Consider the following 15,609-nt stretch of genomic DNA (forward strand, 5'->3'; position numbering starts at 1 on the left):
GGGTCAACGCTCCGCCCCTCCCTCCTGCGCCGCCAGGGGGCGCCCGCGGGCTGCAGGAGCGCCCCTCCACCCGCCCCGCCCCTTTCCCTCCGCTGCTGCTTCTGTGCGAAGGGTGCGCTCCAAATTATCTCCGACATTAAAAAAAAAACATCAAAAAGCTGACTATTTTGATGCAGTCTTACAGCCAGCAGGAAGGGAAGCAGTCCCGGATTCACTCCTGACAGAGGCAGGCCCTGCTAAGGGGATAAAATACTGAATAATCCCCGCGGCGCTTTAAAGCAAAACTCTTGCACCGATAAAAAAAATACAGGGAGTAGGCTCAGCGCAAGTTTTCACTATAAAGAGAAACAAGGTGGGATTAAAATTAAGAAAGTGCATTCTGAGCTCATTCAAATGATAGAATCATAGCATGGTTTGGGTCGGAAGGGTCCTTCAAAGGTCATCGGGTCCAATGCCCCTGCAAGGGACATCTTAAACTCTGAGCCCCATCCAATCGGGCCCTGAACGTCTCCAGGGATGGGGTTAAAGTTCAGAATAAGACTTTTCAGAAATGTGTTTTTTTGAGAGCATGCAAGCTGTCCTTGCACAAACAGGACATGGTGAGTTGTTCTAACTGAAGAAACTCATTCACCAGCAACTGCCGATCTGCAGAGCACAAGGCAATGCCTTTGCAATGAGCTAACCTGCTCCTTTTCTCTGCTACAAACAGGCAAGTGAAATCTTGAAAGTTTACACACGAGGATTACTCTGAAAGTAACTGTTTACTTTGCTCTAAAGCCAGCTTCGTACAAAACATCAGGTGCAAAACCTGTGCTGAAACCAGCACCAAATTGAACATCCGTCCTTAGCTGGGCACCTACAAGCCTTATTGTGAATGAGCATTTCAGCACTGGCCTGAATCAAAAATCTTTATCCAAGTACCACTAAAATACACATGCTTGACATTGCAAGAAGAAGCCTTTGAGAGAAAAATTACTAGTGACTGTAATTTTCCTCTTACTTCACATTAAACAAATTCTTACCGCCATTTCACTCACAGCAAGGTTCACAGACAGCATACTTGTTCCTTTCATGTGTAATCACAGTTTCTTTTTTCTTAATGCCACCTCTGTATACCATAGAAACAATAAGCCAAGAGCCAAGCACGTTATGCCTTTGTTTTGCTTGGACAGAAAGAAAAATAACCTGAACAATTTAGCAACAGAAGAAGGGTGCATACAAAAATGATATACATGGACTTTTTGACCAACCTGTTTCCAGAAGTCAAAAAGACGAGGGTCATCCACGACAGCTGAGAGAAGCAAGGAGAACTACTAGGTCTACTGTGTACTGCTATTTCTTAGCCCTTTGTCAGTCTCTCTTTCAGGGAGCTCAAAACATAGATCTATTTTAGGAGATGCCATACCACACAAAAATACCCCACCCCAAAGCTCCCATCTCCTTAACTGTGTTTCCAAAATACGATATTGCTGGAATTCTCTTTTTGAGGGGAGGCATAGGTATTTGTCAGCATAACCTGTAACTGACACTGCATGCTTTGATCTTTAAAATGTACTGAAGTTTGCGAATAAAAAACATCTGTAACAAGTTTCTGAATGCATAAATTCCTTTATTGAAAATATTGTGATAGCACTGCATTACATATATTCAATATTCATAGTTTCAAGGGTCACATAATTTTGATTGAACACCACTGTTTCGAATATAGACCACAGCGTTTAGATATGCTCTGACAAGAATAATATAATGGAGTAAGTTGTAGGTAGCGATAGTGAAATGCACGTAAAATGTTGAACTTGGTTGGTTTCGGGGTTTTTTTGGTTGGGTTTTTTAAATTTTTTTTTTCAAACTATTAAGTGGTTTGCCATCATTTAAAAGACCAAACAGTACTAGATACTCCTGGTATCTCCAACGCATTATGCTGTTAGCAACTCCCAAAATATTTTACAGCATTACCAATAAGAACTTTATTTACGGCTGTAGTAGACCACATAGAAGGGAAGCGTGAAAAGCTCAGGTGCAGCGTGTTACAGGCTTACTGTATGTAGCATTGGTTTTTCGACTGTGAAATTTCTGTGCAGGATTAAGATTTCGTGATGCTTTTGAAAGAAAACCACTTGGCTGCTTTTTTTTTTTTAATCTATTCAAAAAGGAAAGAGCAGTAACTAAATTGAGCTGTATTACTCAGTTAATAATATTCCAAAATTAGACTGTACTGTTTAAAGCAGGGAAGCACACTCTACCGTTCCTAAAACCTGCCTTTCTCGGGACACATTCGAGCATAAGGGCAGGACAGCGTTGGCTGGGTCTGGGTTGTGTAAACAAAACCACAGCTTTTTGGGAAAGCAGAATTCTTCGGTGAACAGCGACCACTGCCACTCCTCTGTCACACTCTCCCTGTTTACCCACATTCTCATTTTGTAACATGCGGTCTTTTCAGTGTTGAGGGGGGGAAAGGGAAAAGTCTCTGATTATTTAATGAAAAACAGAGGAGAATATTTAGTTGCCTGTCAAACCCTAAGCCAGCCTGTTGCTTCAAGTCTTTTCCGGGAAGGAAATTACTACAAAAACAAGTATTACACTGACATGACCTGGCCTGTTAGGGAAATAGCATTCTTCTCTAAACCTCAATTGTATTTGCCCCTTAACAAAGCAGTTATTCTTCAATTTGTAGAGAAACACTCAGAAAAGCACAGTGGGTGGCTTATTTTGAATCATTTGGTGGCGACAGAGAAAAACAATCCTCTCTTAGAAATGTCCTTTGTAAACAGTCAGATAACACCAGGGCAGATGCTCAGAGTACGCTGTCCCAATTCTGTGGACTGCAATGGAGCCGACAAAGTCTATACCAGGTGGCAGTTTGCCCAGTGTCTCAATACACTGCCACAATAATAATCTATTAACAGGAATGTGGCAGCAGAGTTAATAAGAAGCACTATCCACCTTCTCCTTCATTCCAGAAAAAAAACCAAAACTAAACAGAATTATGCACTCAAGTGTTTCTGCCAGAAAACAAACCCTCTAATTAGGGTAAAATGAAAACCAAATCTCATTTATAAAATAAAAATATAAAAATTAACTTCAGAAATCAAATAAATTGATTCAGATAAATGGCAATGCATAAGAATCCTACCTGAACAGCAATTATTTATCAAACTGAGATTTGAAACATTAAAGAAAAAACTCATAGCTAATACATTTACAAAAAAAATCTGCTATACAATAACAATAAATAAAAAGATTTTACAAACATGTTCCCTTAAGTGCTGTGTACACCTATTTGTGATTCTTTTCCATGGCAAACAGTATGCTGTAGATTTTGGTAAAGTAACCTTTTATTTTTGGTTAGCATTTTTACGTTGAACATAAATACACATGGAATGGACTAGATAGTCATGGTTTTCCCACAGGATCTTTTTCACAGTTACAGAAAAGGCTTTCAACTTATACACCATGAATGTTTTCATAAGCATCATGTCTTCGATGGAGGAGTGCTGGAGGAGGAAGTAAAAAAACACTTCAGACTGACCTCTTGCTATTCTCTTACTGCCTCTCAAAACCAGCTTTGTTTTTCTTGGGTTGTCTGTTTGGGGTTTTTTTGCGTAGTCATGCTCTGGTACAAACTTGAGGAGAAAGCATGTAATGTTGTGAGGCAGCCTGCACCTTCTAGTTAGCTTTTAAGTGCCTAATGGATCCAGTTCTTAAGGCAGTCAGTATTTCATTCAAATGTCCATACTTCTACGTCCTGTATTATGAAATCCTCTTTCTTAGATAAGATGTCATTATTGAAGGTGCTGCAGGAGTTGCTTCGCCCGTGATACAAATCTGCATCTAACCACAAGCCAAACCGGCCACTATAGAGGAAATAAAAACAAATTTCAGGTCACATACAATAGTGAAAATACTGGAAGCTGTAGAAACAACCAGAGGAGTGATATGGAGGAACCTGGCTAATTCTGAGGACCTCTTACACCGAACGTGACGAGCATAACCCTGGCAAAGTCCTTGCCAAGAAGCCTGCGGAGCAGTCCCCTCACTTCTGTTTGCACCAGCAAGCAGGGACAAGCACAGGACTGAGGGTGCATCCGTAGCCCAGTGCCACTCGGCTGTTTGCACAGTCACAGCCACAGTGGCGAACACCTGGACACAGACATCGGGGTCTCTTCCCCAGCTGTCCGGGTGCAGATCTGACCTATTCTAGTTTAGGAGGAGGAGGGGTGTTTATACACTCTCGATGCAACCCTTGCCCAGATGTCCCGTGGTGCAGCCTGCAGTCAGTTTTAGTTACTCCTACAGCCTTAGCCCTCGATTTCATGCCCACCGACCTTTGAAATTTAAGACCTGATTAAGCACCGTCTGTGTCCTTGCTCTGTGTATCAACACAATAGCGACAATTTAGTAAGGACCATGTGAGAAACCTTAGAAGCTGAGGGCAAAACTGCCATTAGAGATTATCTTCCAGTAGCAAACCTCTTCAGCAATGAGATATGTATATACCCAAAACATCTGTGTTTTTCCTAGCCGAAACAAACCAAACCAAACTAACAAACCCTACTTGCCTACCATCAGTCATTCTCTTTAAGCAATAAAAATTGCTGCGTCTACAACAGAAATCAGATTGCTGAGGTATCTACCCTAAACAGTTTACTAAAAGTATGTTCAGCCATTTTACTGATTAGTTTTTCTTGCAAGTACCATTGTCCCTATTCTCATTTAAAAAAAAAACAGCTAGATGATTTGAAGATCAAACATTCACTCACCCTCCACCTCCAAGCTCCAGAGAGCTGGTGTCTCCGTTGATGAAGTAGGTGTTCTCTCCACTCCATTTGAATACCTGAGGAAGAGGAAAAAAACCCAAAATATTTTGGACTGTGAGGATTCTTCTACTCTAAAACTACTGGGGAACAACTCTTAGAAGGTGTTTCTTGGTGTGGTCATATTTTATTATTTTTTTCTTGAAGAGGAAGGAGGAAGAGGTAATAGGCAGAAAGTAACAGAACAATACATATTTAAAACTATGAACAAGGGATCCTTATCCTTTTAAAAATTCTGCTTGCATCTCTAAATCAGCAGGTGTTCTGTTGAAGGAATAATGTGTGAAAACTGCATAAACCATGAACATTAAGGGGTATTATTTCAGTCGCACTCTTTTCTCTGGTTTGTTGTCACTGTGATCATAAGCACGTGTGAAATTAAACCCTGTTCTTAATATCACTGCTTTCCAAGGTGAGTCTTTGACAGTTCACTCCTTACTCTTCCTGCTTTCCCCCTCAAATCCATTTAAAGCCCTCTCCTCACCCTTACAGACTGTCCCCTCAGCACTTCAGATAATTACAGCCACTTTAGCTTAAAGCATTGCACTGAAGCAATGTGTGATTAACTGTATTCACCAACAGCCAGCACACCTTCTAAACTCAAATATGCTGTCTTCATAAAAATCTCATAAATGTTTCAGACGTGGAACCCAAACATCTTACTTGAGAAAGTGAACACCCACTTACCTTGAAATTTGGACTGAATGTGTAGAGGAATGTTTCACCAGTGCCGTAGTAGTGGTCACTAAACCTGAAGGGATGTGTAGCATACGCTCCAAATATCTGTCAGAATAAAATGATTAAAATGCTTTTGAGGACAGTGGAAAGTTCTAGATGAAAAAACTCCAGACATTTCAAAATACTTTCTAAGGAATAACTGAGCTGGTGTTTCATGTTAGAAGAACCAACTAGTAAAGTACATCAGATGAGCAAGTACTCCTGCAAATCTTTTGTACCCAGCAAGTTACAAGCCAGATGACAATGGCAACAGAAATGCTGACTCTAGGAGCTACTGAAGTGCTAGACCTCCACAGAGGCATTATTTGTGACAGCTCATTGAGATACCTAAGGAAGACACTTCCATGGGCACTATTAAAAGGAGCACTCATTGCAACTATGAAGCTGGAAGGGGTGGTATTTCTATTAGTGCTGATGTACCTTCCTGTCTGTAAGTTTAGTTTGAGCGGTAGAAAATATAAAAGAAAATACCAACGTCTTATCTTGGTATGATGTCACTTCATGGTACGGCTAGCACTTCAAAATGATCACTTTTTATAAGGTTGCCCATTCAGTCCAACCCCCGCAGAGCATGCACACCTTACCTGGTTGTCCATATCCTTGATGACGAGGAGAACCGGACTGTCGAGAGATGCCGATTTGCGGTACAGAGTCTTCAGGCTGGTCCCGTGCTCCAGCGTGCTGTACGCGAGCCGCCACGGATAACCCTGCACTCGTGCAGGCAAGCGCCGGGCAAGCTGGGCAACGAACGGGGGAAATGGTTACATATTCAACAGGTTAGGTGATAAGTGGTGCCCCAAACTATTCCCTTTCTGCGGGGGCTTCTGAGCCAAAAAATGGCTCTTAAAGAATGTCAGCAGCTTTACATTTTCACCACACACATGTGGCCTTGTGCTCTGAGCCCAACTGTTTGCATTCACACCATCTGTGAAACAGATTTCTAAAGTGGCACCACGCTCTCTGAGCACTGAAAGAGCTGCCAGTCCTCAGTATCACAACCCAAACTCCAGAGGAGCAAAACATAAAAATCAGCTTTCCAGGTAAGTCACTGTCACAGTGAACAGGACCTTGCACAAAGACACTCCAACATACTAAGTACTTTCCAAACTCTTAAAAAGCACTGGCATTGCCTCCAGGAGATAGAATGTCCCACACTTGGCAGAGACAGCACCACAGTTAACAAGGAAACACAAGGTTTTTCTAGCTGTACCTGCTCTATGTGCATGTTCTCCAGGAGGGCGCTGTGATGCTTTAAGACAGGCAAAGTATCATCATCTTCTTCTTCATAGTAACTGCAAACACTCTTCCGTCGTTTTGCTTCTTCTACAGTAATGATCTGCGGCAAAAGAAGTATCCGATCTAAAGCACAGCTCTTATGCTGTCAAGAAAATTAATTTAAACCAACATACTCCTCAGCTATCACACTGTGTGGGATCGTTGTATCAACCACAAGCAGCCTTAGTCAAATAGGGAAGTTCTTAACCGGCAAGGTGTCTTTGAGACAGCATGGCCAGAATTTCTCCACACCCCACAGCTCCCACAGCTGTGGAGCTCTTTGGAATTAATAAACATTGGGGTAACCAGGTGACATCATGTGGATGCTCTCAGACATAGCTGGTCCCAAGTCAGAAGGTTGAAGTGCACCTGCTTCTGAGGCACACTACATGCATCTGAACTAGATGTCTTGTGGGAGTCTAAATGAGGAGGACACAGAAGCATCTTTGTTCTCCCTTAAGCACTAGTTGAGTACATAAATTGTTTTCTCAGGTGCCAATGCATGAGAATATGAAAAAGTTTAAAATTTCACTTCTTTTTATTAAAGTAGCAGCTTTTTCCTGGTTTTCTTCACTGACTCAGACATGGTTTTGTGCATCCAGCTTACAGAAGTTCTTGAAAATACTCATTCTGAGAGTCAAAGTCTTTATAAAATACATTCTTAGTTGAAAATGATCAAGCAGCTCTTTGGAAACTTCTATTTATTCCTTTGCTTAAGATTTTAAAAAGAGAGCACATAATAATATTTTAAAAGGCGAGTCCCTATAAATATTTCTAACATCAGGTTTGAATTTAAATATGTATAAAATGAAGCACAGACTTCTCTCCAGCAACTACAGGTGAGCCACACTACTTTTTCCCATAAAGCTGGAAACAAAATGAGAATGCGAGTCCATACACCTAATGCTCATCTATGAAAGGACTCAGCAGCCTACAAGGGGACAAACTCTGAACCCCACGTGGTATGGGCAGCAAACAGGAGCCCAAACGTGGCACAGGGCAGGAGTTCCCAGGCTGGCAGCACCCACAGTGCCCAGAGCTCACCACAGAGCAGAAGACATGGTCTGGGTGTCCTGGCTCCCAAAAAGGTGCTGCTGGGGTAGAAAAAAGCTGGAAAAGCTAGCTGCTAAGGCTTCAGTGCAGCTTGGGGTGCTTGGCGAGCGATGGGAGCCTCAGCTCTGCAGAGCACTGGGAGGTGAGATGAAGCACACTGCACCTGGCAGTGGGGCTATAGCCGGGGCTCAGTGCCATCATGGCAAACAGGAAACAACAGCAAGAGCTCAGATATGGGGCTGCTGAGAAAGAAAAGGGGAAGCAAGGAGGCCCAGGAAATCTGAAACCGCCTTCTTTCCATGAGCATATGACCACAGGGGTCTTATCTTGGTGCAGGAACCTCAAGATGTGGCCGCAGAGCATGCTGTGCCGCATACCTCCCCATGAATACAGCTTCCAAACAGCTTTCATGTTACACATGGATAAAGTTTTGCATAACTCCTCTGTGCCCTCACCATCACTGCTTGAACTTGCAGAAGCTGTCAACAGTCAAGACAATTGCCCAGAAGAGCCTGGAGGTCCCACACACACCTGCCCCACAGGCAAGAAAGCAAATCCACTGGGACTGACTCCAGGTGCAGACTTAATGACGCCACAAAGCGCAGAAGGAGCTTTCCATGAAGACCAGGGCTGGTGAAAAGTTCACTGTGAGCAGGACAAAGCCCTAATACCGTCAGTCACACCCAGCATCTCCCGTGGGATGTGAGCAACGCACCCGCTGTGCACACTCGCGTCCAGCCCCCTTCCCCTGCAGCTGCCCCATGCAGGGCACCAGCCACTGGTGCCCCCCCACACACAGCGGGGATAGAAGAGGAGGGCAGGACCATGGGGCAAAAATCCAGCTTTCAGAACGAACGTTATCACGTGCCCCTGCGGACACAGGCGGTACAGGTATTCCTGCTGGTGATACGGCAAGAGCTGTACCCTGCATCCTGCCCCTCCAGCCCAGGCGCAGTGGGATCCAGTCCTGGATCTTCTGGGATTGGGGAGAATCCTGTGTTGGAAAGTTTTTCATATGGCCAATTTCAGGGAAGGCTTGCACTGGAAAATCAAGATCCATTTAAAAAAAACAACAAACCGCCCTACAAACTTAAAAAAATAAAACAGTCTTTCTGATTTTATCCCTGTTGTTTTTCCATCTCCTGAGTGGCTCTCCTTCCTTCCTCATTTCCCAGGCCATTTTTCTTTTTTTTTAGATAGTCTTTTTCATCCTAAACCAGAAGTATTCAGCACCTCTTTTGAAACCTTTCCTTTTTCTAGAAAGTCTCTCCCCAGCAGGGGGGAAAACTATCGCAGTAAATCAACCAGCAACAGGTATCTGTAGCAAAATGCAACTGAACTCACAGACACAGGTAACCACAGAAAAATCTATTAACACAGCTCCAACTTGCAAATCGACTCCACAGACAGACGAGCCCCCCCTCTTCACTGCACAGATACCTATATACCTATAGTCTATAACTGCAGTGCACATCTGAATGGAGTTCAGAGACAACAATTGGAAAAAATGGATCTCCAAGATCAGATATTTACAGACCACACAAAAGCAGAAACAGAAAAAAAATCAACTGCTACGGAAACTGAAACTACAAAAATCTTCTAAAGATTTCACAGGACTGAAAAAGCGAGCTGCCTGGGCTTGAAATACCCTGTGAAAATTCATCGGAGTCCAGAGCACATTTTCTACTAGGACAGAAGTGCTGTATCAGATCCACACTGTTCGAACAGGGACACATTTCAACATACCTCCACAAAAGGCTCCTCCTGGTCAGGTCTGGCACAGTAAAGAATTTGAATATTCAAAGGCATTTGTTTCCCTTTCATCATCTACCCCTTTATTTTGCAGTATGCACTACACTTCCCTGCTGTGGTGGCAAGAGCTCTTGCCCACACACACACCAGACAGCTACTGCCCATGGCACGTGGTGATAAAATTGCTTATAAGCTCCTCTACAATCCTAGTTTCTGTTTCCCCGCTAGTGAGAGTGAAACTGTCACAGTAATCATGCCCAAATTTGGACTTCCAATAGAGATTTCCTGGCAGACCTACTTTAAATTTGTAAAGCCTGAATGTATTACCAATAAAAGAGACACTCCCTTAGAAGTCTTTTCCAACTAATTCTTCTCCCAATACGTATTTAAGCAAAATAATGAGAGACAAGTTCCCAGTGCAGCCAGGTCTCTTGCACCTCCGTTCTTCAGATCACCGGCACTCCTCCTTCATTTTGGTTTTATGAAAATGGCATGCAAATGACAACTGAACAGTGAAATATAGTGAAATACATGACTGCACTCAGCTCTGAGCAAAACAAGGAATGAAGACTTTTTTTCTTAATCTTGTACTTTACAAAGCACCAAACCATTAAGAAACTACAAAACTGTAAAAATAAAAGCTACTTGGGATTCCAGGAAAACTTGCTACATTTCAAATGACAAGATTCCACCTTCCCAAGCTTTGCTTTGAACAGGACAACATACTTTAAAGATAAAAATGCTTAACACCCCCCAAAACAGAGGGCAGTAGGATTTTTAAAGCAAGTTTATATTTAAGACAAATAATCAGATCGCTTTTTAAATCACCATCAAGGTATTTCCCACTTAGGGATTTATTTGTTTTTTTAATTTATTCCATATCTTTAACACAGCAAGTGTTGCAGCATAATAGCTATCATTAAAAAATGTGTGCAAGCTTATCTCCCTAGGAAACTGGGCTTTGTATGCACAAGAGACAGACAGATAAACACAGGCATGCCAAGTAGTTAAAACAGATTGCAAAACCCCCATATGAAAAAGCCAAAGTCCGAGGATAAAACTTATACATCTTACAACCAATATTCAAACAGTATTGCTGGCTGCACCTGAGAACCAAGGGTCTGGCACATCACCACATACTAATCCATTTCAGCCAGCACGCAGGAGCCTGTGTGAGTATTTACATGCACATATACATTTTGGAGATTTTTTTCTGTAGCAGATAAATACCACACTGATTTAGAAACACTGACAACATACACCTGTATAGTTTTGCAAAAGGCTAGCATCACATAACCAAAATGTTTACGCAACTTCTGCTGGTTGCACACCAGAGAGCTCCCAGTTGTTTGCCTGTTCTTTCCAGGGAGAGAAGAAAGGAGAACTGAAGGAATATGAGCACATTTGTGAGAGAGATACAAGCCCTGAGGGGTCTTCTACATGAAGCAGCAAGTGTTATAAAGAAACACCATAAAAATCATCAAAAGAGCAAGTGCGGAGATTCTTAACAGAGGATGCACACTTGATGTGCACATGCTTCATAAGCAAAGGCAGAAAGCGCTCACCTCCCAGCTTTTAGTAGTGGGCTCACTGAAGAAGTTGTCTATCATGTCAAGCTCCTCCTTTTCTACCACGACAAAACCTTGCTCTTTGGCATCTTTCCCGTATATTTCTGGTGACCACTGAACAAAAAACGTGTACAAGTGATCCACCCTGCAAACAGAAGAGGTGACAACCATGATCCAGTGGTCCAATGAACACAGCACTGTCACGTAGTACAGAAGTTTTGGCCAAGGACAAAGAAGGGACAACCACACAAAAAGGATACCTGTGCACTTCCACCCCCACACAAAGCAATAGCTCCCTCCACCTGGCAGCCTGAAGTACTTCAAGGTTTCTCTGCTTTCACTCCCCACAATGTATTTTTCTCCTCCCTTTGCTATACACACAGCCAAAGCATCATGGTAAAACTCAGTGGCTTGCCCAGTCCCACACAATTAATATTAAGAAGTCAAATTGATTGCTTTAGGTCATACTCACAAAAGTTAAGTCCATAAAAAACTCATTTTACTGATTTAGTCTGACCTACTGCATAAAACAATCCATAAGAAGGAAGTTTACATAACATTTCTAGCTGCCCTCTAAAAGTTAGAGACATGAAACAATTCTTCATTCTGTTAGCATCATGAAAATGAGGAGTCACCGACAGCTTTGCTACTGATATAGTACCAGCAGTGTATGCACTTCCATAAATGTGGCCAGCTCTCAATCACTGTCTTGAAACAGATGTTTTTTGACCACATCCATAACAAACAGTGAAACAATTTCTAAGGAAGGAATTTATGTAGTATATTAAAATTAAAATGAGCACATGCAATTGCAAACAGGAATACGATAGTGGATCCACTATACAAGTTGAATTGCCAGTAAAAAAAAAAATAAAAAAAAAACCCTAAATGAAGAGGGCAGATAGAAAGATAGTAAGTACTTATAACATAGGATCTTTCTCTTAGTTATTCACCAGTACGTTTTGTTTGGCAATTCCTTGATCTATACAAAACAAGAAAAATCTTAGAGAAATTCAGACATTTTCCCCCTGTATTTCAAGTTAGTTGGATTTATGTATACGCACAAATAATCTTAAAGTGCTATTTCAGCACTGTTGGATTCTGTTCAGAATCACTGATATAATTTCAGAGATTTTTCCAGTTGTACCTGTAAAACATTTGAGATATATATATATGTAACTAAATACAGTCGCAGCACAATTGTTGTAAATTGGTGAACACCCAACACTCGTTCCTGAGGCATCAGCAGCCTCCCTTCATCAAGAACAAGCAAAGTAGTTAACGTTGATATCAAAGTAAAAACTTTAGCTGCTGATCATTCCTCTGCAGCAACACACACACAGAAGAGATCAAGGCAGTACAGTACAAACTCTCCGTCTTTGGGACAGTTCTTGCCAATAATTGCCTTGAAAAGGCTAAGAGGGTCACACTCTCCTTGCCAAGGTTTCCCCCTTATCTGTGAGAAGCCATGTGATTTCTTACAAGTTTGCATAGATCTAAAAACTGAACTATGGAAGCCACTTCTAAAAGCGATATCATCTAGTTTTAGTCAAGACCTTTTCCTCTAATTGCAGTTGTTTTCCCACATCAATGGGTGCCACTCAGTTTCCCTGTGCCTCTTCACTTCATCCCAGGGCTTCCGAAAGAGCAGTACGAGCATCGCTTTGTAACTCATATGTGTTTTAACTGAAAGAGACATTTAACTTGAGCACTGTGTATTTTATGTGCAGCAGTACTAGTCTGGAAAGCTAACTACGTAATTCCTACAGATCTGTGTAAGAAAATAAAACCAGTGGTTGCTCCTGTCCGGCTAAGATCAGTTTGAGAATATGTTCATGCAGGCAGGTGGAGGAGAGCAGCACACTCATCTCAGAACCACAGAACATATTTAGGATATAAGGCACCCCTGGAGGTCATCGAGTCCAGCTTCTGTTTATAGCAGAGCTAACTTCAAAGTTAAAGGAGGCTGCATAGTGTTGTTCATTTGCAGTTGTGAAAATCTTCAACGGAGTTTCTACAGCTCCTCCATGCAACCTCTTCCATCCATAACCAGTCTCATTTTTTCCTTCTCTTCTATCTAAACACAATTTCCCCTAGTGCATGCCGCATGTGATCTGAGAAGGGTCTGGCGCCATCCTACTTTTCTCTCCCCTGCCCCTCTTTTTAACCATATGTCCAAAAGGAAGAGATGAATAACTACCACCCAAGCTGTTGGCTATGTTCTTCCTTACATGGTCCAGCAAGAAGTGAAGCCCTCATTACTACGGTGAGTTTGCTCTCAACTTCCCTGCTGCTCAACGTTTCTGTCAGCCAATTCCTCTGTTGAGGTCCCTCTGGTATATTCTGTCCCAATGTCCACATTGCTGATGAAGGCATTAAACAGTGTCAATCCCCAAGGACCACCACTTGTACCTAGATGCCACTCAGACCAGCTGTCAACACTTTGAGCCCAATGGTATGGTCAGTTTTTCACCCACCTGGTAGTCTACCTCTCCAGGTCACATCTCTCCAATAGGGACACTATGGGAGATTCTGCTGAAAGCCTTACTAAGGTCGTGGTAAAACAACAATCCCTTGCTGTCTCCTTGTTCACAGAGCTAGCCATCTTAAACATAAAAGCTATTGGGTTGGTAGAAAAACAATTTGCCCTTGATCAATCTGTAATAACTGTTCCTGGTCACTTCTTGCCCTCCATGTGCCTGGAAATGGCATCTGTAAGGCCTTGCTTCATAATCTTCATAGGGGCTGTGGTGAAGCTGACTGCCCTGTACTTCTACATATCCTCCTCAATTTCTTCTGAAGATGGAAAGACAAATGCTGCAACCAATTATTAAGGACCTCTTCCAATGATCATAACCTTTCACAGGATGATAGAAAGGAGCCTTGCAATAACAACCAACTTCCTCAGTACGCTCAGAGTATTTCCTGTCAGGCCCCACAGACTCATATATGCTCAGTTTATCTGAGCAGTCCATAACTAAGCTTTCCTGTATGTGGACAGATGCTAAATAAATTCAGATGCTCCAGATTTAAGGAGCAGAAGCATAAAATCAGAAATAGGTGTCTGCAGAAGTGAAGTCATTCTGAAAGGGGATGCAGAGCATCCCTTCTCTGTTGATGTTACAACATTATGCTATGGTGATATTTCCAAGCTACCAAACTGAAAAAAAATGAGATAATTTTTAAATTGAAAAAACACTGCTTGAAGAACTCTTTTACAGCCAACTTGACAGCTGCAAGGAAATTTATCCTAGAACTCAACAGCCATTTTGGTGATCATATGCTTATGAGTGTGTCATGCACTGACAGAGAAACATCAATAACACATAAAGTACTCGGAAAGGAACAACTTCAGAAACCTGAAGTTAATCACTCCAGAAAGAAAGAAATTATTCAAAAGGAAAAGATGACAACAGGAAACATTTAAAACAAAAACTAACATCAAAACAAAAAAAAACCCCAAACAAACAAAACCAAAAAACCAACCTAGGGGACACAAGTCAAAAATGAAAGATGGAACACGGATTAGAGAGGGAAGTGCCCCCAGCTGTAGCCAGATTAAAAGGAAAGTGAATATTCTTACAAAAATGATCATAGTAACACACAGAGGGCACAAATCGAATGTAAAAAGAAAAGTTTAAAGTGAAGCTATAAATTTAGTAGAAAACTAATTTTGGAGAGTACAAAACATAAAGATCATGACAGCAAAGTGATAAAATTAGTGTAAGACAAAAGCTTGGCATTATGTTACTGCATCGCTTGGTAAACTGGGCACATGTGAATGCATCCGAACAGAAGAGCACACACTGAAGAACATCAGGCAGAAGCTGCGCTTGCAGGATGGTACCTCACCTTTGACATAAGGACCCTAGAGACCTGAGATCTGAATTCTGGAGCAAGAGCTCTGCATCAGCACACTGATGACAACACTTGCTGCGATCCGTGAATGTACTGAGAAAGTAACATTCAGCAGAAGGAATAAGACTGGTTTTTAAGTTTGGTGTTTGACACTTTTGTGACCGCTGCTGGAATAGTCTGCCCAGCTTCAGTGCAGCATTCCCAAGTCATGCTCAAGTGTTGCAGCTCAGAGATGCAAAACCAACTGGCATACAGCAAGAGGTAAAAAAGAGCTGTTCAGCTTACAGGAGCGATACCCTGTGATAGCCTACATTAAGAGGAACTGAATCTTGGTAATAGACACCACCACAGCCAGGGACTGGAAGTCAGAAAGATTAAAGCAGGTATAGAGTCCACTGAAAAAGAGCAAAGGCAATTATCAATAAAACACACCAGACTACTTGTCAAGTTGCAGCTAACTCTTGAGGAGGAACCATAAATTATTTTTCTTCTAAAAGATATACTTTACTTTAGGAGGTCCCAAACGGACATCATCACCACCACTATTCCTG

General features: G+C 42.0%; 1 protein-coding gene across 3 annotated transcripts in view; it reads right to left on the reverse strand.

Annotated features, from left to right (window-relative positions):
• Positions 1–2,963: 2,963 nt before the first annotated feature.
• Positions 2,964–15,609, reverse strand: part of NCOA7 (nuclear receptor coactivator 7) — a 26,804-nt gene continuing 14,158 nt past the window's right edge. For 2 of the 3 annotated variants that reach the window (XM_010185948.1, XM_010185947.1), the window contains exons 8-13: positions 11,198–11,345; positions 6,763–6,888; positions 6,137–6,289; positions 5,502–5,597; positions 4,761–4,834; positions 2,964–3,854 (exon numbers count right to left, since the gene is read on the reverse strand). In XM_010185948.1, the coding sequence (XP_010184250.1) occupies positions 3,719–3,854; positions 4,761–4,834; positions 5,502–5,597; positions 6,137–6,289; positions 6,763–6,888; positions 11,198–11,345 (733 nt within the window). In that variant the 3' untranslated portion in view covers positions 2,964–3,718. Of the gene's footprint in view, positions 3,855–4,760; positions 4,835–5,501; positions 5,598–6,136; positions 6,290–6,762; positions 6,889–9,626; positions 9,705–11,197; positions 11,346–15,609 lie in introns of those variants that run through there. The other variant, XM_010185949.1, reaches the window with a different exon arrangement.

Source organism: Mesitornis unicolor, unplaced genomic scaffold (genome assembly GCF_000695765.1).
Source record: "Mesitornis unicolor isolate BGI_N332 unplaced genomic scaffold, ASM69576v1 scaffold17086, whole genome shotgun sequence".
Taxonomy (NCBI): Eukaryota; Metazoa; Chordata; class Aves; order Mesitornithiformes; family Mesitornithidae; genus Mesitornis; species Mesitornis unicolor.